The sequence below is a fragment of the Geotrypetes seraphini genome, chromosome 12, assembly GCF_902459505.1.
Source record: "Geotrypetes seraphini chromosome 12, aGeoSer1.1, whole genome shotgun sequence".
Lineage (NCBI taxonomy): Eukaryota > Metazoa > Chordata > Amphibia > Gymnophiona > Dermophiidae > Geotrypetes > Geotrypetes seraphini.
The window spans coordinates 1,002,157-1,025,234 of record NC_047095.1 but is presented as its reverse complement, the minus strand read 5'-3'; the positions used below and the strand labels follow the sequence as shown (position 1 = coordinate 1,025,234).

Here is a 23,078-nt window from a genome sequence, read left to right as displayed (position 1 = left end):
ACTCAGCTGTTAAGGTTTCCCCAAACCAGCTCTGCGCATGTGTATGTCGCTCTCAGAGCAACTGATCGAACAGGGATTATCACGAACCTCCATGCAAATAATCGCAGTTCCTGAGTCGGCCAAAAAATCTGTCAACAGTGATTCACATGATCTTAATGACTGTGTTTTGTGCAACTAGCCCTGTGTCCTTCTTTAACTTAAATGTAATGATCTTGATCATAGATAGCAGGCTTACTTTTCGTCCGCAAATAAGCGCCTTAGTCAAAAACTGCTTTTATAAACTAAGAATGATCCGAACATTGGCTCCTCTTCTTGACACCAGTTCTCTTAATGTACTCATTCATTCACTTGTAATCTCAAAAATAGACTATTGCAATTCACTTTTAAAAGGAATATATCATAAGGATTTGAAACGTTTACAGTTAATTCAAAATACGGCCATTAAGTTAATTTCAAAAGCATCAAAGTACGATCACGTTACCCCTCTGCTAAAAGACGCTCACTGGTTGCCAATTTCACATCGGATAACTTATAAAATAGCTCTTTTAACGTTTAAAACCAGGCAAACTAATTCTCCAGCTTTCATTGATCGATTATTGATCCCCTATGACTCACTAAGATCTTTGAGATCCATAACCCAATCTAACCTTAATATACCATCATTGAAGATGATTGGTACACGTCGTACTACCATTTTTTCAGTAACAGCCCCAACAATCTGGAATTCTCTTCCGTTGTATTTAAAAATAGAAAATAATCTAACATCATTCAAAAGCAAATTAAAATGCTTTCTATTTAAAGATGCTTTTAACTGAAGTTTTACTCTATCTTAAATTTAATTTTAACTGACGTCTTAATTTTAATTTTTCTTTTTAATTTGTTTTTTTTTTTTTTTTTTTTAATCTCCCTACCCTTTTGTTTTTTTCCATTAATGTCTCTTCCATTTACTATAACTATTGTATTTCTCCCCTCTTTACCTTGTGTGTCTTTTGTTCGTTTGCCCATAATAACTTTGAGTGTATTATAGTTCATTTGTAGTATGTTTTAACTGTAATATTGTTTGTCAAAAGGAAAAAAAATTTTTTTATGTACAACGCTTTGTAGAATCGATAAGGCGTTTAATCAAATAAATAAATAAACAATAAACAATCATTTCCCTGATAAAATTGCCTCTGATAAAAGGCCCCTCTCGTATAGACTTTCTTCTTTTCTGTGAAGGAAGGGAACTGAGGGGACTAGTAGACTGCTGAGGGAAGCTTTGTGATTTAAGAGGAACCTTAAGATTGTCCTGATCAGTAACAGTCAACAGACAAGGCCTCTTTGAGGGTTCCCTTTATGTATTGGGCTCTACACTTTGATGTAGATTAGTGCCTTGATGGAGCTTTCTCTTCTATTGTGCTTGAAGTTGAAATTGGAACAACTGGTACCAGTGCCATCAATGTCTCAACTTTGGTTTCATGCCTTTAGACTTCAGTTTGTCTCCAAGATTAACTAAATTTGTCAGTGGTATAGGTGGAATTTGTGTTGATGCAGAGATCTGAGACAGATGCTGATTCAGCATCTCCTGGATCCTCCTGTCCATCTCCTTCTGGATGATTGCTGATGCCAAGGCTAGATATAATAATAATAATAATTTGATTCTTATATACCGCCAAAGCCGTGGTAGTTAGAGGCAGTTTACAACAAAGAAGAGCTGGACAAACAGCGAATATAGGTACAATGTAAGATCATCAGAATAGGTTTACAACAAAGAAGAGCTGGACAATCAGCGAATATAGGTACAATGTAAGATCATCAGAATAGGTTTACAACAAAGAAGAGCTGGACAATCAGCAAATATGGGTACAATATAAGATCATCAAAATACAGGAGAGCATGATGCAGAGGTGGGGCATGAGAGATCCTGGGAACAATTCGGTCAGGGATGGAGAAGTAAGGTTTAAGAGGACTTGGTTATGAATTGGTTAAACAAGTTTGTTATAAGTTTTCTGAAACTTAGGTAGGAAGAGGAGTGCGTGATAATGTAACTCAACCAATTGTTTAGTTGGCCTGCTTGGAAGCCAAGTGTTCTGTTCAGGTATGTTTTGTAACGGCAGGCCTTTAGTGTTGGGTGGTTGACTAGATGGACTCTGCGTGTGGGTCTGGATGGACGTTCAAGGTTGAAGTGGGGAACCAAGTACATGGGGGCCGAACCAAGAATGGATTTGAAACAGAGACAGGCAAATTTGAACACCACTCTCACTTCAAGGGGTAGCCAGTGGAGTTTTTGGTAGTAGAGAGTTAGGTGTTCCCAGTTTTTTAACCTAAAAATCAATCTGATTGCCGAGTTTTGGATGATTCGGAGTTTTTGAGTGATTTTTTTGAAGGACCCCAGGTAGATGACATTGCAGTAGTCGAGTGAGCTTAGAATGGAGGATTGCACCAGTAAGCGGAATGAGACAGTATCGAAGTACTTTCTCATAGTTCTTAATTTCCACAATGTTGAGAAGCCTTTTCTGACCAGTAAGTAAGTGTGAGCTTCAAGGGTGAGGTAGCGGTCCAGGGTGACTCCCAGGATTTTTATTGAATCTGTAATCGGGAAGACTTGACCATTCAAGGAAATTGATGAATCTTTGATTTTGTCGTTTGGATTCGCCAGGAAGAATTTGTTTTTTTCTGAATTGAGTTTTAGTTTGAATTCGGCCATCTATAGTTCGATTTGCATTAAGATGGGTGCCAGGTGGTTCTTCGTCTCGGGAGATAGGTTAGTTAGGGGAAAGACGATGGTGATGTCGTCAGCATAGATGTAGAATTTGATTTTTAAACTTTGCAATAGATTCCACAGTGCGGCGAGGTAAATGTTGAACAGTGTGGGGGATAAGGGGGAGCCCTGCAGGACTCCACACGAGTTTACCCAGCTGAAGGAGTAGGTGTTGTCGCTGTAAACTTGGTAAGATCATTTGCTTAGGAAACCCTGGAATCATTTTAACACATTACCAGAGAGACTGATTGATTCCAAACAATCCATAAGAATAGTATGATCAACTAAGTCGAAGGCACTGCTTAGATCGAATTGCAGGATCAGTGCACTTGTGCCCTGGCTGAATAAGCTGTGGAGAGAATCTAGCAGTGAGGCGATGACAGTTTCAGTGCTGTAGCCGGAACAAAAACCTGATTGGTTGTCATTTAGTATACTGAATTTCTTCAGATGGGTTACTAAGTCCTGGTTGACCAGGCCTTCCATCAGCTTAACAAAGAAGGGAATGTTTGCGATGGGTCTGTAATTTGAAGACAGTTTGATTGAATCTTTGGGATATTTTACTATCGGGGTGATCACACGAGAAAATGGAGTAGATTCTGCGCCGTTCACGGAGGAGGGTGTTTATGAGCAACTTGAAAAACTGAAGGTGGACAAAGCGATGGGACCAGACGGGATCCATCCCAGGATACTAAGGGAGCTCAGAGAGATTCTGGCGAGTCCTATTAAAGACTTGTTCAACAAATCTCTGGAGATGGGAGTGATTCCTGGGGATTGGAGGAGAGCGGATGTGGTTCCTATTCATAAAAGTGGTCACAGGGATGAAGCAGGAAACTACAGGCCGGTGAGCCTCACTTCAGTTGTTGGAAAAATAATGGAAGTGTTGCTGAAAGAAAGGATAGTGTACTTCCTTGAATCTAATGGGTTACAGGATCCGAGGCAACATGGCTTTACAAAAGGTAAATCATGCCAAACGAACCTGATTGAATTTTTTGATTGGGTGACCAGAGAGCTGGATCGAGGACATATGCTAGATGTAATTTACTTGGATTTCAGCAAAGCCTTTGATACAGTTCCTCATAGGAGGCTGTTGAACAAACTTGAAGGGCTGAAGTTAGGACCCAAAGTGGTGAACTGGGTCAGAAACTGGCTGTCGGACAGATGCCAGAGGGTGGTGGTTAATGGAAGTCGCTCGAAGGAAGGAAAGGTGACTAGTGGAGTCCCTCAGGGTTCGGTGCTGGGGCCAATCCTGTTCAATATGTTTGTGAGTGACATTGCTGAAGGGTTAGAAGGAAAAGTGTGCCTTTTTGCAGATGATACCAAGATTTGTAACAGAGTAGACACCGAAGAGGGAGTGGAAAATATGAAAAAGGATCTGCAAAAGTTAGAGGAATGGTCAAATGCTTGGCAACTAAAATTCAATGCAAAGAAATGCAGAGTAATGCATTTGGGGATTAATAATAGGAAGGAACCGTATATGCTGGGAGGAGAGAAGCTGATATGCACGGACGGGGAGAGGGACCTTGGGGTGATAGTGTTCGAAGATCTAAAGGCGAAAAAACAGTGTGACAAGGCAGTGGCTGCTGCCAGAAGGATGCTGGGCTGTATAAAGAGAGGCGTAGTCAGTAGAAGGAAGAAGGTGTTGATGCCCCTGTACAGGTCATTGGTGAGGCCCCGCTTGGAGTATTGTGTTCAGTTTTGGAGACCGTATCTGGCGAAAGACGTAAGAAGACTTGAGGCGGTCCAGAGGAGGGCGACGAAAATGATAGGAGGCTTGCGCCAGAAGACGTATGAGGAGAGACTGGAAGCCCTGAATATGTATACCCTAGAGCAGGGGTGTCCAATGTTGGTCCTCGAGGGCCGCAATCCAGTCGGGTTTTCAGGATTTCCCCAATGAATATGCATTGAAAGCAGTGCATGCACATAGATCTCATGCATATTCATTGGGGAAATCCTGAAAACCCGACTGGATTGCGGCCCTCGGGGACCGACATTGGACACCCCTGCCCTAGAGGAAAGGAGAGACAGGGGAGATATGATTCAGACGTTCAAATACTTGAAGGGTATTAACGTAGAACAAAATCTTTTCCAGAGAAAGGAAAATGGTAAAACCAGAGGACATAATTTGAGGTTGAGGGGTGGTAAATTCAGGGGCAATGTTAGGAAATTCTACTTTACGGAGAGAGTAGTGGATGCCTGGAATGCGCTCCCAAGAGAGGTGGTGGAGAGTAAAACTGTGACTGAGTTCAAAGAAGCGTGGGATGAACACAGAAGATTTAGAATCAGAAAATAATATTAAATATTGAACTAGGCCAGTTACTGGGCAGACTTGCACGGTCTGTGTCTGTGTATGGCCGTTTGGTGGAGGATGGACAGGGGAGGGCTTCAATGGCTGGGAGGGTGTAGATGGGCTGGAGTAAGTCTTAACAGAGATTTTGGCAGTTGGAACCCAAGCACAGTACCGGGTAAAGCTTTGGATTCTTGCCCAGAAATAGCTAAGAAGAAAAATTAAAAAAAATAAAATAAAATTTAAAAAAAAAAATTTAAATTGAATCAGGTTGGGCAGACTGGATGGACCATTCGGGTCTTTATCTGTCGTCATCTACTATGTTACTATGTTATATCAGGATCTGGCCTAGGGCCTCTGGAAAAGTACCTGACTGTAGAAGGGAAGAAAGCCAAGTGTATAGCTTGGCTTTGAAAGTGACCGGGGCGGCTTTCATCACATTTGGTGGGCAACAGTCTAATTTGCAATAGGAATCAGTATATTTAGAGTAGAACTTGCAGAATGTTGCCAGGTGGGGGTGGTAAAAGTGTTCCAGATCATATCTACCCTAGGTTCGTCGTTGAGTTGAGCAACTGGATAGTTCAGATGGTAGGATGTGGGGACCAAAAGGGTGGATCTCAGGTTGGAGATTTTATTGATGAAAGTTTAAAAACTGAATAAAAATTTTTTTTAAAAAAAAGAAAAATTTGGCTAGGGCATTGGGCGGAGGTGGGACAAGTTAGGACAAGTTAAGGTTTGAAAAGATTTTTGATGTCTATGTTTGGAGAACCGATTTTTTGTGAGTAAAAGTTAGTGCGTTTAGTAGTTATGAGTTTTTTATACTCTTTTAATTTTGTTCTCCAATTCATTCTCTCTTGACTATCTCTGGATTTCAGCCATATTCTTTTGAATTTTCGTAACTCCCTTTTCGCCGTTCCTAGTTCGAGTCGAACCAGCCGTCCAAATTCTTGTTTCTCAATTTCCTTGATTTTATGGGGGCCATTTTGTTTAGGATCTGCATGCTCAAGTTGGTCCAGGAGTCTAACGTAAATGAGTCAGGATCTGAGTTGGCAGCAATGTCGTAGTGTGTTTCAAGTTTCAAGTTTCAAGTTTATTATATTGTTTGATTAAACGCTTTTAAAATTTCAAAGCGTTTTACATAAATAAAATAAAGTGGACTTACTTATACAATTACTATTCATATAAACAAACTGGGAAACAAATTTAGACAAGAAGACAGCTGATAACAATGGGAAGGTGGGGAGGAAATACAATATTTATTTAAAGATTACATAAAAGGGAAACACATTGGGGAGATAAGGGGAAAAATGAGAGACCAAATTTCCAATGGATTTACCAGGCCTCTTGTGGTTACCACTTTTTGGTGTTGGATGGGGAGGGTCTTTCTTGCCAGCTAAGTTGAAAGTTGCATAATCGGTGGTCTGACCATAAGGAATCAGTCCAAGTGGCTTGCTCCCAGAGAATTTTGGGGTGGACTAGTTCTTTGGAGGAGAAGGTTACTAGGTCTAATTGGTGACTTTTTAAGATGGGTCTTTTCTGGGGTCGGCACAAAGAAGTTTAATGAAGTGATGAAGGATAGTAAGTCTTTGGGGTATGTCTGCTCTACCTGTTCTAGGTGAATGTTCAGGTCACCGATCAGCAGGTTGTAGGGACCTGTAATTGAGTTAGTGAGGAGAAATTCGGAGAAGTTGTCTTTGGCGGTGGACCATTTCTTGGGAGGGATATAAAATAGCGTTATAATTAAGCCATCTTCTAATTGGGCCGACTGGAGTTTACAGGAAAGAATTTCAAGGTCCATTGAGGATTTTGAGGCTAGAATGGTGGACTCGAATGAGTCTTTTGCTATGATGGCTAGTCCTCCCCCTCTTCCCCAGGTTTTGGGATGTGAAATAATTTTAAACCCAGGTGGGAGACACTCAAGAATTATGATATCATTGTCAGAGATCAACCATGTTTCAGTTAAAAGAACGAAGTCAGGGTTGGTCTCCTCAAGCCAATCTTTAACCAGCTGTGATTTATTTCTGATGGATCGGATGTTTAAGTAGAAACCTTGGACCTTTTGGTGGTGGGGAGAGTTGGCAGGAGCTGAGTAGGGAACTTTCCTCAATGATCGGTGTTTTTTATTGTAAGGTCTCTTTGGTTTTCGTGAGGAGGGAACAACCGGGATTTGGAAAGGGCCCCCTTCAGAGCAGTCATAAATGAAGAGATGGGTGGACCTGTAGGGTTCTGGATTGGTGAAACGAGGCCTAAAGAGGATTGGAATCGGGGTAGCGTGAAGTGCCTCAATAAACTAGCTTTTGAAGCATGACCAGTAAAACATAAGAAATAATGTTAGATAGTAGTGTAAAGAAGCCATCATGAGTTGAGTGAAACAGCAGAGTTTAGGATAGCTTTGTCTGGGATAGATAATGGATAATAGAGACCATGCAAGATATTTATCAATTTGACCGCAGGGTGTGGGGTGGTCCCAGAGTTGGTGAGGAGTTCGGTGGAGAAGGTACCAACTTCCGAAGATGAGACCCTTGGTACGATGTTTGGCTGTTGGAAGTAGGTGAGGTGGTGCGGTGTAGCTTCTGCCACTCCGCTTGCTGCTTCGCAAAGGTGCGCGCTAAGGCACGCGCCTTTGCCATGCGCCTTAGCCGGGGCGCCGAACGGCAGGGCGCCGTTCACTTGGTAGGGCTTTAAATGCTCCTGGCAGGTCGGGAAGGGGCAGAGCAGGTTCGCATGCCCGGTGGGGACAGGCAGGAACGAGGCTCGCAGGAAGGAGCTGATCCGAGGCTGGAGCACGCTGGGGGAGTCCATCGGCAAAGTGGCTCGCTCTGCAGGAAGCCCTGAAACAAATTCAAATGCTCCCAGCAGGTCGGGAGGGGGCGGAGCAGGCTCACACGCCCGGCGGGGACAGGCAGGAACGAGGCTAGCAGGAAGGAGCCAATCCGAGGCTGGAGCACGTTGGGGGAGTCCGTCGGCAAAGTGCCAGCGATTGGCTGGCCCAGAACATCCTCTCCAACGTCAGAATTTTTTTAAAAAATTTGTATTCATTTTTAAACTTTCAACAAGTGATTTATAATACAATCATATACACTCTATTATCACTTTTTAATCACACATATAATGAATCACAATATAATTCTTCCCTTCCTCCCTCCCTCCAATATAACATTATAATTTAAAATTAAAACCCTCCCTCCCCCATCTTATAAAGTATCATGCATATTTATTGTGGATATCCTGAAAACCTGACCTGGCTCCGGCTCTCGAGGACCGGAATTGCCTAACCCTGGTAAAGACCTTCAAAACAATATCAGCATCTAGAAAAAAAACACACGATAAGAAACAGCACAACAACGGTAGCCAAAGCATGGACCAGGTCTTGACTATTCATGAAAAGTCCTTGCACAACCTTCAAATATGCACCACTACCTTTTAGGCTTATATTTGTCCCTCCATGTAGGTCACCCCATTGTTTTATTTCCATTTTCTTTCCTCTAGAGATCCTCTGTTATCATATGCTTTAAAATAAATTACATTAGTCTGTCTCCATTACCTTCTCTGGCTTGGTATTGCAGATATTTAATGACATTGTTCTTAATATATGTCTCTTTTGTTATACAAACAGAAGAGACTCTACAGGTTCCATAAACATATTTGAGGGAAACGCCTTTCTTTCGGAAAATAACTGTTGGCTAAATAATTTAATAAACAAGACAAGTAAACCTGGTAAACTACCTTCTTTGCACAGGCTCATTCAGAAACACTACAGCAGCTAGTCCAGTCCCAGCAGGACACTACAGACACTTTTCTGGAGACTACTACTAAGATAGCAGTACAGCAGGTTGAGGCAGCCAGACTGACCACTGATGTAGCTCATCAGATACGAGAGGTGAGTGCACCTAGCAACGAGGGGATTTTAGCCTTTTCTGCAGCAGATTCCAACATCTATTGAATAAGCTAGGCTTCTCATGCTGTTGGAGATATACAGGGTGGGCCAAAAGTAGGTATATAGCATTCATTATTTATTTTTACAGGTGTCACAAATAACATTCTTGGGAAGGTTTTGTATTGGTAACATTGTTTTGCTTTTACTTGATAATCCTTCAATAGACTAAAAACTGTAGACCTAATTTTGGCCCACCCTGTACGGTATATATACTGGGAAAAGGTATCCCAGAACAGCAATTCTTTCTCTTTCTAAACAATTCCCTCTACCCTTTATTTGGATGAGGAAATACGAACCACTTTCCTTCAGAACTCAAAGTAACAAGCTGTCTGTCCAACATGTGGGTTTGTTTCAATGTGCAGTATGTATTCTGCCCACATGGTCTCTTAAGTTCTGAGGTCTGTTTTCACCAGCCCAGGGTTTGCTCTCTTACACCTCCCTTTCAGAGCATAGACAGTTCTTATATACCATTTCCAGTACATTAGAATCTTATACAAATAGTAAAGTTGTGTATTCTCAGGACTGATGTTGCAGGCTTTTCAAGCCATCAGGGTTTGCTCTCCATTGCTATTGGCTCTTCAAGCCACATGGTTCTCAGTTCATGTGGACCTGTTTTCATGGTCAGGTAGGTTGTTGATCATTAAGGGTACAGCTTTATCCTCAGTTCTATAAATATGTCCTATGTTTTCTGTAATTCTGTGAAAAACAAGCTTGTTTGCTTACTTAGAATAAACATGTGGGTCTATTTTTATTTTCCTTTTACCCATCAAGGAAGACATCTAACTCCCTATTATATTGTGTTATATTAATTCCACCCCAGCTCTAATCATATGCTCAGCTCTCATGTATTTTATGTCATGTGTCAGCAGTGGGAGGAAGTGGGAAGGGACTCTTCATTCCAGGCCTCTGGACACTTTTTCCCTTAGGGTGAGTTGAGCAAAACAAAATGCATTTAGAGTCCTGTTATCAAAAGGAGTAGCTTTTCAACAGTCTTAGGGCTAAGAACATAAGAAGTTGCCTCCACTGGGTCAGACCGAGGTCCATCTCGCCCAGCGGTCCGCTCCCGCAGCGGCCCATCAGGTCTGCGACCTGTGAAGTGGTTTCTGACCACTTTTATAACCTACCTCAAGTTCTATCTGTACCCCTCTATCCCTTTATCCTCCAGGAACCTATCCAAACCCTTCTTGAACCCCTGTACAGAGTTCTGGCCTATCACTTCCTCCGGAAGCGCGTTCCATGTGTCTACCACCCTCTGCGTAAAAAAGAATTTTCTAGCATTTGTTCTAAACCTGTCCCCTTTCAATTTCTCCGAGTGACCCCTAGTGATTGTGGCTCCCCTCAGTTTGAAGAATCTGTCCTTATTTACTCTCTCTATGCCCTTAATGATTTTGAAGGTTTCTATCATGTCCCCTCTAAGTCTCCTCTTCTCCAGGGCGAACAGCCCCAGCATTTTTAACCTGTCAGCGTATGGAAAATTTTCCATACCTTTTATCAGCTTAGTCGCCCTCCTCTGCACTCCCTCGAGTACCGCCATGTCCTTCTTGAGGTACGGCGACCAGTATTGAACACAGTACTCCAGGCTAGATTCACTAAACCTTCCGATCCTGTACCGATAACCGCAAAACCAATTTTACTAGGTTTTTGATCGTTCACTGACCCCCAACCTGATTTACTAAACTGCTGCTCGATCAATCTCCTATCCAATACGATCCAACCCATGCAAATTAGTAAAACCCCATGCAAAATAGCCACGCGATTGATTCACTAACAATTGATTGGTTATTTTGACCTGTTGGTAACTGTTACCGACAGTTATCCCAGGACAAGCAGGCAGCATATTCTTGACTGATGGGTGACGGCACCGACGGAGCCCCAGTACGGACAATTTTAGAGTGATTGCACTCTAAGAACTTAGAAAGTTCTAGCTAGGCAGCACCGCGCGTGCGCGAGTGCCTTCCCACCCGACGAAGGCACGCGGTCCCCAGTTTCTTAGTTTCCGCGGAGCTAAGAAGACGCGTGTTTTCCAACGGCTGTTGGATAATCCTTTTTTTCGCCTTCCCTCTCGCGTATTTTTTCTCGTGAAACTCTTCACGTTCTCTTTTTTTATTATTTTATTGATTAAATTTAAAAAAAAAAAAAAAAGTCTATTTTTTTCGACTTTTTTCGGTTGGCCCCGGCGAGGCCTGTTGGCACCATCGAAGCCTCGGGCTTCGATTTTGCTACTGCCATTTTTCCCTTCATGCCCCTTTACCGGGTTTTAAAAAGTGCCAGCGCTGTGCACGCCCTATTTCTTTATCTGACCCGCACAAGTGGTGCCTTCAGTGCTTGGGTCCGGACCATAGGGCTGCGACGTGCACCCGCTGTGGTTCTCTTCAAAAGAGAACTTTGAAGAATCGCCAGATTCAGCAGCAGCTTCTTTTCGGTGCCGCTATGGAAGTTCCACCGGCATCGACTCTGGCATCGGCTACTTCTTCCAAGTCGGCACCGGCGGTTTCGACACCGCAAGATACATCTTCGGTGTCGCACCCCACAGGTAAGCCGGCTAAAAAGCCATCCCTACAGTTCTTGGCCCGCCAGTCGAACATGCAGTGAGCCAAGTCCTGCAGACTGCGTGCCGGCCCCGCAAACGCTCCGCTCCCATAGAAGTGACTGCCTCTTCATCGGCATCGACTTCGCCTGAGCGTCGAGCTGCACCGCAGGTACCGAGCAAGAAAAAAGCAGTACCGGTGCCATCGGGACCGTCTCTAGATGAGCGCATAGCATCCATCCTCCAGGTCCAGCTTAAGGAGCAATTACAACACCTGCTCCCGGCTCTGCTAACTCCGAACCTTCCAGTGTCGGTGCCTACTGAGCCTACGGTACCGCTCGTCGACCAGCCTATTTTGTCGGCATTGACGTTATCGGCACCGCTTAAATCTGCCTCTACGATGTCTATGCCTATCTTGTCAGCAGAGCCAAAGTCTCTTCGTCGAGCTGTTCACTCAGTCTCTGATCCGGTACCGCTCTCTGACACCCGTACCGCATTACAGTCACCAGGTACGGTGTCGATGCGTTTCGGCAAATCGGTACACAAAACCAGGCATACCGAATCCTCTACTCATCTATCTCAGGGCCGTCTTCCATCGGTACGGGACCCTGATTTATGGGATGATTCCGAAGATCCCCTCGGTACCGAGGAGGATTTTTCATCAGATGAGGCTGACCCATCGGTGCAGGATCCTGCTAGCAAGCCAGAGCACTCTTCCTTCACTAAATTTCTTAGTGAGATGTCAGACACCCTTTCTCTCCCATTAGAGTCTGATTCTAAAAAGTCCAAGGCATTCCTGGATGCTTTGGACTTTGACCAACCTCCCAAAGAATTTTTGAAATTACCCCTTCATGATATTTTAAGGGAAACCTTTTACAAAAATCTGGAGACTCCTCTTACCATCCCAGGAGCTACAAGGAAATCGGAATCACTTTATAAAGTTATTCCTATTCCAGGGTTTGACAAACCTCAGCTTCCACATGAGTCTTTGCTGGTGGAGTCAACCCTAAAAAAATCGGCAGGCTCAAGTGTGTATGCTTCTGTCCCTCCCGGCAGAGAAGGCAAAGCTATGGACAAATTTGGTAAACGACTTTACCAGAATGCTATGTTGGTCAACCGTTCAGGTAACTATGCATTTCACTTCTCATTTTACCTGAAACATTTTATACAGCAGATGGCCACTTTTCAGAAATATATTCCAGACCTCAAACTTTCTGCTTTTCAGCAATGTACTGCCAGTCTCTTGCAGCTCAGGAAGTTTATGGTCCGTTCCATCGATGACACATTTGAACTGACATCCCAAGCTACTGCAATGTCTGTAGCTATGAGACGATTAGCATGGCTTCGCGTCTCAGAACTTGATGTTAACCACCAGGACCGCCTTGCCAATGCTCCCTGCCTGGGTGATGAGCTGTTTGGAGAATCTCTAGATACCACCACCCAGAAACTTTCGGCTCATGAGACGAGGTGGGATACCTTATTGAAAAACAAAAAGAAACCCCCTCCTTCTCGTCCTTTTAGGCAGCAGATGTTGTACCAGCGCCGTTTCTCTGCTCGGCTTATTCAGCCTCAGCGGCAGCGGCAGCAACAGCACCAACAGGCTTGCCAACAACAGCCACCTGCAATAAAACCTGTTGCTAAGCCTAAACCAACTCAGCCCTTTTGACTCTCTTCTCCAGGGCATTGCCAGTCTTCCTCCCTCATGTCCTCTTCCACAGCCTATAGGAGGTCACCTCAAAATTTTTCTGGCTCGATGGGAGGTAATCACCACCAACCAATGGGTGCTCTCTATCATCGCCCACGGCTACTCCCTCAACTTTCAGACTCTCCCGCCGTTAGGCCTCCCAAAAGAGTCTGCTTCCAACAAGTCTCAGTCCCTCCTTCTCGCTCAAGAGGTTCAATCCCTCCTTCTTCTCAATGCCATCGAAGAAGTTCCTCCAGATCAGCGAGGTCAGGGATTTTACTCCAGGTACTTTCTAGTTCCCAAAAAGACCGGAGACCTCAGACCTATATTAGATCTTAGAGATCTCAACAAATATTTGGTCAAGGAGAAGTTCAAAATGCTCTCTCTTGCCACCCTCTACCCTCTTCTCACTCAGGGCGACCGGCTATGTTCCCTCGATCTCAAAGAGGCCTACACACATATTCCTATCCATCTGACGTCCAGGCAATATCTACGCTTTCTCATCAATCAAACTCATTATCAGTACAAGGTGCTACCCTTCGATCTGGCCTCCTCTCCCAGGGTATTCACCAAGTGTCTGATTGTGATAGCAGTCTATCTCCGCTCTCACAATTTTCAAGTCTTCCCTTATTTGGACGACTGGCTGATCAAGGCTCATTCCCCTCAGGAGGTTCTGCTTGCCACCAACCAGACCATTCACTTCCTTCAACTGTTGGGTTTCGAAATCAATCTACCCAAGTCGCACCTCATTCCAACCCAGCGACTTCAATTCATTGGCGCCATTCTGGACACTGTTCTCATGAGGGCGTTTCTTCCATCCAACCGCCTTCAGACCATCCTTCATCTCTGTCGGCAGGTGTTGCAACAGATTACCATCTCTGCGAATCACATGATGGTGCTTTTGGGGCACATGGCTTCGACAGTGCATGTCACCCCCTTCGCACGTCTCCACCTGCGTACTCCTCAATGGACCCTAGCAACCCAGTGGTCACAAGCGATGGATCCTTGCTCACAACACATATCTGTGACATCGTCTCTTCGACAGTCGCTTCTTTGGTGGTTGACATCTTCAAATCTATCCAGAGGTCTACTGTTCCATTTACCTCCTCATCATCTCGTGATCACCACAGACGCATCCCCTTATGCCTGGGGAGCTCACTTGAACGAATTCCAAACTCAGGGGTTTTGGACTGCCCAGGAAAAGAAACACCACATCAATTTCCTGGAACTCCGAGCAATGTTTTATGCCCTCAAGGCATTTCAACATCTTCTCTTTCCTCAAGTATTACTCATTTGCACAGACAATCAAGTTGCAATGTACTACATCAACAAACAGGGAGGGACGGGCTCTCGCCTGTTGTGTCAGGAAGCCCAACGGATTTGGTCTTGGGCGACAGCTCGTCATTTATTCCTGAAAGCTGTCTACATTCAAGGGGAGCAGAATTCCTTAGCAGACAATCTCAGCAGAATTCTCCAACCTCACGAATGGACTCTCGACCCCTTGACTCTCCAGTCCATTTTCACTCAATGGGGCACTCCTCAAGTGGACCTGTTTGCAGCTCCTCACAATCATCAACTGCCCCTGTTTTGCTCCAGACTCTACTCCCCTCACCGTCTGGCACCTGATGCATTTCTCCTGGATTGGACCAATCTCTTCTATATGCATTTCCTCCTCTACCGCTCATGCTGAGGACATTGTTCAAGCTCAGGAGGGAACAAGCCACCATGATTCTCATTGCTCCACGGTGGCCCAGGCAACATTGGTTCTCCCTTCTACTTCAACTCAGTTCCAGGGAACCCATACTTCTTCCACTGTTTCCTTCTCTGCTTACTCAATATCAACAGTCCCTACTGCATCCCAACTTACAGTCTCTGCACCTGACAGCTTGGTATCTCTCGGGCTAACTTCGGCTCACTCACTCCTTTCTCAGCATGTCCGTTCTATCATTGATGCTTCCAGGAAACCGGCCACACTTCAGTGTTATCAACAGAAATGGTCTCGGTTTTCTTCCTGGTGCCTCTTACATCACCATAATCCCATGTCTCTAGCAGTGGGACTGGTGTTGGACTATCTTCTTTCCTTGTCTGACTCTGGTCTCAAATCTACTAATATCAGAGTTCATCTCAGTGCCATTGCTGCCTTTCATGAGCCAATTCATGGAAAACCCCTCTCTGCTCATCCTTTGGTTCCCAGGTTCATGAGGGGCCTTTTCAATGTGAAACCACCTCTCAAGCCCCCTCCTGTGGTCTGGGATCTCAATGTGGTTCTTTCCGCTTTAATGAAGCCTCCTTTTGAACCTTTGGCCACAGCACATTTCAAATTTCTCACTTAGAAAGTGGTCTTCCTTATAGCTCTCACTTCTGCCAGGAGAGTCAGTGAGTTACATGCACTAGTGGCCGATCCACCTTTCACTGTTTTTCACCATGATAAGGTGGTTCTCCGTAGACACCCAAAGTTTCTCCCTAAGGTTGTGTCTGACTTTCACCTTAACCAGTCCATTGTCCTTCCTGTGTTTTTCCCGAAGCCTCATTCTCATCCAGGTGAACAGACTTTACATACCTTGGACTGTAAACTTGCTTTGGCTTACTATCTCGAACGCACTAATCCTCACAGATCATCTCCTCAACTGTTTTTGTCCTTTGATCCTAACAAGATGGGTCATCCTGTCTCTAAACGCACTCTATCCAATTGGCTTGCTGCTTGCGTTTCATTCTGTTATGCTCAGTCGGGCCTGACACTGGAAGGTTCTGTCACAGGCCACAAAGTTAGAGCTATGGCAGCGTTTGTAGCTTTCCTCCGCTCCACTTCCATTGAGGAAATCTGCAAGGCTGTTACTTGGTCCTCAGTTCATACTTTTACATCTCACTATTGGCTGGATGCATTCTCCAGACAGGATGGACACTTCGGCCAATCTGTTTTACAAAATTTATTTTCCTAATGGCCAACCTTCCCTCCATCCCTCTTTTTGTTAGCTTGGAGGTCACCCATCAGTAAAGAATATGCTGCCTGCTTGTCCTGGGATAAAGCACAGTTACTTACCGTAACAGGTGTTATCCAGGGACAGCAGGCAGATATTCTTGCGTCCCTCCCACCTGCCCGGGTTGGCTTCTTAGCTGGCTTATACTAACTGGGGACCGCGTGCCTTCGTCGGGCGGGAAGGCACTCGCACACGCGCGGTGCAGCCTAGCTAGAACTTTCTAAGTTCTTAGAGTGCAATCACTCTAAAATTGTCCATACCGGGGCTCCGTCGGTGCCGTCACCCATCAGTCAAGAATATCTGCCTGCTGTCCCTGGATAACACCTGTTACGGTAAGTAACTGTGCTGTCTGCCATTTCTTTTGACAGATCTGTCTGTCATTTTTATTCATTTTTTCCATGGCACAGATATTTTACGTGTGTTACATAAACAAAATATCTGCCACATAAAAAAAAGAATAAAAGATAGGGGCAGACTTGTAAAAAAAAAAAAAAAGCGCCCCCCCCTGCAACCCACAAATGGCAGGAGGAATGCCGACTCCCTCCTGCCACCTGATGCTCCTCCCACCACACCACTTAAAAATATGGCAGGAGGGATGCCGACTCCGTCCTCCCATCGGGCCCACTCCCAACTGCCCCCTCTCACTCCCCGTACCTGTTGGGAGCAGGAGGGGTGCTCAGTCCCTCCTGCTCCATATGGCTCCAGCGATGGGAGCAGGAGGAACCACAAAGTCCTCCTGTTCCTTCTCCTCCTGCCAACGTGTCTGGGCCTTAGGCCTTGTTCTGGTACATCATATGATTGGCCTAAGGAAGTCCCTGATTGGCTTAGGTGCCTTAGGCCCCTCCCAAAAAAGGAGCTTGAGGTGCCTAAACCTATTAGGGCATTAGGCCCCTCCCCGTGCATCACATGCCCAGATGCGTTGGCAGGAGGACATTGCGGTTCCTCCTGCTCCCATTGCTGGAGCCATATGGAGCAGGAGGGACTGAGCACCCCTCCTACTCTCAACAGGGAGGGGGAGGGGCGTTCATTTTTTTGGGAGGAGTGTGGAAAAATCGGCAGAAGGGATTCCCATTCCCTCCTGCCATGCCCCCCTCCCGCCAGAAAAAAATGGCAGGAGGGATGCTCCCTCCCTCCTGCATGCTGACCACCCTCTCTGCAACAGCAAAATTGCAGGATGGATGCCCACTTCTTTCTGTCGCAAAAGGCCAACACCCGCACCAGGCGCCCCTCTCTCAAAACATCCCATACCATTCCCCTTCCCCCTTCCCTCCAAAAAAAAAGGACAAGATGGATGCCCACTTCCTCCTGCCACCAGAGGACCCCTGAAACTTCCTTCCCCCTAGTACCTTTCAAGGAAGTTGTGCCTCGGAGAAGTGACTGAGCATCCCTCCAGCTCCTAATTTCTTTGAAAGGTATGAGGATGGGGAGTTTTGGGGGACCTCCAGTGGCAGGAGGAGTGGGCATCCCTCCTGTCTTTTTTGGGGGGGAAGGGGGAGGGGAGGCGCCTGGCTCGGGGGTGGGCCTTCGGTGGCAGGAGGGGAGTGGTCAATCCTGCTATTTTGCTGTTGCAGGGAGGATGGTCGGCACGGCAAGAATGAATGGGCATCGCTCCTGCTGATTTTCGCTAGTGCAGGGGTTTTGGGATTCCTGGTGCTATGTTCATCAGGGGTCGTTGGGGAGGGCTGTCATTGGCAGGTTGGAGGGGGGCTTTTTTTTTTTTTTTTCATGGGGCAGATATTGTGCATGTGTAACAAATAGCATCTGTGCCCATTAAAAAAGAAAAAAAAAGCTTTCTTTCCCCGAACAGCTGAATGGCAGAAGGCTGCTTTCAGGGCTTCCCCTGCCTCTCAGTTGTTTGGACTTCCCCTGCTGGCTCTTCGTATGTATGAGAGTCACTCTCACAGCAATCAATCGGATGGCAGAGTCGGGGATTACAACGAACCTCCACATGAATCATTTGCATGCAAACTTTTTAGTGCATCAATAGCTCTTTTTTAATCGCCCAAAAATTGGATTGGAGCAGACCCACACGGTCTTACCAATTCCCATTCATCTAGCCCCAAGTTATTTTCACTGCCCTCATTGGGGTTGGAGTTTATAGTTTGCCAAAGGAGCTCTAACTCTTCACCATGCTCTTCATTAAGACCTGATTACTCCATTTGTAAACTGCTGTAGAGAGGCAGGCTGAACTTTTCTCCCAAACCCCTCCCTGGGTCTCCTAAGACGAAGTGGAAAGCCTGGGGGAAGGGCTCGTCTCCTTGGCACTACTCTTTCCCACTCCATTCCTTGGGGTTGTTTTTAAACTAACAGGGTCTTTTCTTTCACTTTTACCCTTTTCCTTGTCACACTTGACATATGTTGTAATATTTTATTCAGTTCTGAATTGATTTTGCCAGATGCATTTCTCCTTTGTGTATAGATGCTGCTTCTACCTGTGGCAGGCTCACAGATGAATGGCAGTTAGGTCACAGTGCTGAGGTCAGAACTCTAGTGATTAAATCTATCAATTGTCCTCCCAGACAGTCATTACAACTTCATGGTAACCCACAGACCAGTTTTCCCCCAAGATCTCTTGTTTAATTTTGAGGACATGGCCTACATAAATTGCTCATGCTTATGTAAACTATATCACACTGAAATTCTGCCTGCCATTATACCATCAGTAATGGGAAAGGTTTATATCTTGAGGTTAATGAGTATTTAGTTGCTTTGTTCTGTGAACCTCTTTCCTATGCATAGATAACAGAATTGGCAAGGACCCACATCTCGGAAGCTGTCCGAGGCCCTGCACCTCCTATCACCACACTTCTTGATCATCAGCGGCATCACCATTCAGAGTTCATGAAACAGCTGAGAGCCCACACAGAAACTGAAAGGTAATATCAAATCTAACTCCTCACTTAGGGCTCTATATACTAAAATTCACGTTGAAAGCTTTTCGTGTGTAAAATTTAAAATTGTGTGCATGATAAATTGCTGCAGAACACCCTGTTAACTAAATTTTTAGTTTGCTTCTGCAATTTAGAACCAAAAAAATTCTCATGGTGATCACATACTGATATTGAGGATAAACAAAAAGTTGCTAGAGGTTGTGGTAAGAGCGGAAAGCGTAGCTGGTAATGGACAATTTCATGGAGGAAAAGTTCATAGTCTGTGATTGAGAAAGACATGAGGGAAGCCACTGCTTGCCGTGGATCATAGCATGGAATATTGCTACTCTTGGGGTTTTGCCAGAATTGGCCCTGGATTTGACCTGAAATTGCCACCGTGAGAACGGGCTACTAGGCTTGATGGACCATTGGTCTGACCCAGTAAGGCTATTCTTATGTATATAATGGATCATGAATTTCCCCATTCTAGCTGGCCCAAAGTGCTAGGGTCAGTTAACAGGAGGATTTAATTCCCAGTATAGCTAGATTGGTCCTAATCCTCTGATACCCCACATCAAGATAATCCCTTTAAAAAAAAAAAAAAAATCTTTATTAATTTTCAAAAATTACAACAATGTACAACAATCATTCATAAATATCTTAATTAATCACTTGACATTCTTATTTGTAATATTCCAAATAAATAATTATATAAGAAGCCCACCCCTCCCACCCATATACCAATAAATAACAATTATCAATTATTATCCTTCATAATCCCACCCCCCTTATTTTGTCCAATATTTAGGTGTTTAAGATGTCTGATCATCAGAATAAATCGTCAATGGCCCCCAAATCTTTTTAAACTTATTATAATTGCCTTGTTGTAGAGCAAATACCCTTTCCATTTTATAAATATGACACACTGAATTCCACCAAAAAGTATAATTCAGGGAGGATCACGTGATGCTGTGAGCTGGTCGGCTGTGTGATCGATCGGCTCCAGAGCCCTCCTCTTCATCCGGCCTACTAAAAGCGCATATGCGCGATCGGCTTTAACACCCTTTGCCAGCAACCGATTTTCTTATTATATGGACAGATTTTTGACTTCTTTGGCGGTTCCTATGGCATCGAAATCAGCGAAAAAAGACCGGGAGAAAGTGCGGCCTGGGGATGACAAGATGGCTGAGGCGCCGGCGCCTACCCCCGAAATGATCACGGAGCTGCAACAAGTAATTTTGCAGGCTTTGGGCCCGCGGATGGAGCTCATTTCCACTCAGCTGACAAAATTAGAATCCTTGTTGGAAGATAATTCCACGCGAGTTACTGAGCTGGAGACTTGGGTCTCGGCAATGGAGGACGGGGCTACGGCGATGGAGTCCACAGTGGCCACTCTCACCACCCAGCTACGATTCTGCCAGGATAAGCTTGAGGACTTGGAGAATCGGTCTCGCAGAGGGAACCTGTGTATCATTGGATTACCCGAAACAATATCAGACACGGTGCTTTTATCAGTGGTGGAGTCCTGGTTGGCAAGTGAGCTTCCCATGCCCTCTTCTCTGGGACCGGCCCGTTTTGAAGGGTACACAGGGTGGGCCCCCGAGTGGGCCCTGAACAACGTCCCCGAGTGGTAATTGGCAAACTGCACAACTATCGTCATAAAGTGGAGCTGCTGCGAGCCTTTCGCGCCAAAAAAGAGCCCCTGACCTATGAAACCTTACCAGTGCGAATTGGTCAGGATTATTCAGCAGCGCTGACTGACCGTCGCAAAGTCTTCCATCCTCTTTGCGCAAAACTGGTGGAACAAAAACGACGGTTTATGTTTCTTTATCCTGCAGTTTTAAAAATACATCAAAATGGGAAGTGGCATGTGTTTGACTCTGCAGACTCTGCTAGCGAGTTCCTTAATCGTGCTGAGTCCACTGCTGGAGCTACTTGATCACCATGTCTTGTGATTTCTGCAATGCTGGTTTTGGGTGTTTGCTATAACTGTATGTCAAATGTATGCTGTATGTGCATTTTGTATTAATCTTGCAGAAGGGAGGGCTCTGAAAGCCTCAATGGCGTGATCTGCTATCCTAGGACCTGGAGGGTTTTAGGTTAGCTCAGTATTTAGTTGGGCAGGGGGATGGCAAAATAGGAAATGGAGGGGGGATTGGGGCTGGTTTGGGTAGGGATTGGGGGGAGTTTGGGTTTGGGTTTAGGGGAACTGAGTATTTAGAATTTCTTTGTGTTTTCCACTCCAGTGCAGATTCTGTGTTCATAAGGTATCAGTCTCCATTTCGTTTACCTTCGTCTGGCTGGGAGCCTGGGAGATCTTGTTTGTGGAACTGGGTTGTTAACTGTTCTTTTTATTATCCATGAGCTCTCATACTTTTCGTATATTATCTTGGAATGTATGTGGCATTACTTCCCCGGTAAAGAGAAGCAAGATTCTTCAGCGTCTTCAACATCATAAAGCAGATTTGGCCTGTTTACAAGAGACCAGACTTTCGGATGTTGAATATGCTAAGCTTGTTCGAGGATGGGTGGGACAGGTGTTTTGTTCCTCCTCCTCTAATAAGAAGGCAGGTGTGGTGCTGTTGGTACGTAGGGGATTTCCGGGTAAAGTAGAACAGCTCTACCGGGATGCCTTGGGAAGGATTTTATTGTGTAAGGTCACTATGTTGGGGTCCGTTATTAACTTGTTAATGATTTATGCCCCCAACCAATATGATCACTCCTTTTTTACTTCCTTAGCGGGAGTGGGTGTTCGTGATCCCACTAACCCTCTTATACTGTTGGGTGATTTTAACCAGGTGTTGGATCCCACTTTAGACAGAACGGGCCCGGGTTCCTCTCAGCTATCTGGTCCATCGAAAGGCATTCCATATTTATGTGACACCTTAGACCTTCTTGATCCGTGGCGTGTGCTACACACCACAGAACGGGATTACACCCATCAGTCCCGTGCACATCACACGTTTTCCCGCATAGATTTCATATTGACGTCGACTGCTTACTTGCCTAAGATACAAGCGTCTGAAATAGGACCTCTTTCTGTGTCTGATCACTGTCCTATTTGGTTAGACATCTTATGTGGTACGGACAACATGCCTGGGGGTACATGGAGGTTTCCGTCCTACTTATTTCAAAATTTGAATTTTCAGAAGTATCTTACACAGAAATGGGATGATTACGTGGCTTTCAATGCACAGCATCGGAACACACCCTTGCTCTTTTGGGAGGCAGCTAAATCTTTACTTCGGGGGGATATCATTTCCTATGTCAGTGCACATAGGGCCCGCCTTTCTCGGGGACTTTTACACTTAGAGAGCGAATATAAACGTCTGAAGCGTACCTATCTCGCGCATCCTTCCCCGCAATCTCAGGAGGCTATGGTGGCGCCGCAGAATGCCTTGAATACTTTATTACATGAATGCACCCAACACTACTTTCACTATTGTAAGTTTAAATTCTACAGATATGGAAATAGAGCGGGGCGGTTATTGGCTAATTTGACTAAACCTTAACGCCCTAATTGCCATATTTCCCGTATTCTATTACGTCCGGGTGAGGAGCTTACATCCACTCCTGACATAGCGGATGGTTTTCTTAAATACTATACAGAGTTTTATGCTTCCAGGGAAGGGCAGGGGGGACCTGACGCTGAGGATTATTTGACAGATGCTGGGGTGCCTCGATTGACTTCACTCGATCGCCTTCACTTGGACCGTCCCATTCAGGGTAGGGAACTTCAAAGGGCAGTTAAACAGCTTAAGGGAGGCACATTGCCAGGCCCCGATGGATTTTCTCCTGAGTTCTATAAACTTCTTTTTCCCTCCCTTTGTGGTCCTCTAGAAGCATATTATACAGCGGCCCTTGAGGGGGGGTCTTTTCCGTTGGGGGCTAATCAGGCATTCATAACTTTAATACCTAAACCGGGTAAAATTGAGACAGATATAGAATCCTATCGACCCATATCATTAATCAATGTGGACATAAAAATTTTGGACAAAATATTGGCCAATAGACTGGCTCCCCTGTTGCCCAGGTTGATAGTACAGGAACAAGTGGGT

At 45.0% G+C, this 23,078-nt stretch overlaps 1 protein-coding gene across 3 annotated transcripts in view; it reads left to right on the top strand.

Moving 5' to 3' along the window:
- The window catches only part of CEP350 (centrosomal protein 350), a 411,819-nt gene that overhangs the window by 187,799 nt on the left and 200,942 nt on the right, over positions 1-23,078 (top strand). For 2 of the 3 annotated variants that reach the window (XM_033915951.1, XM_033915950.1), the window contains exons 19-20: positions 8,764-8,904; positions 18,890-19,026. In XM_033915951.1, the coding sequence (XP_033771842.1) occupies positions 8,764-8,904; positions 18,890-19,026 (278 nt within the window). The remainder of the gene's footprint in view (positions 1-8,763; positions 8,905-18,889; positions 19,027-23,078) is intronic. The other variant, XM_033915952.1, reaches the window with a different exon arrangement.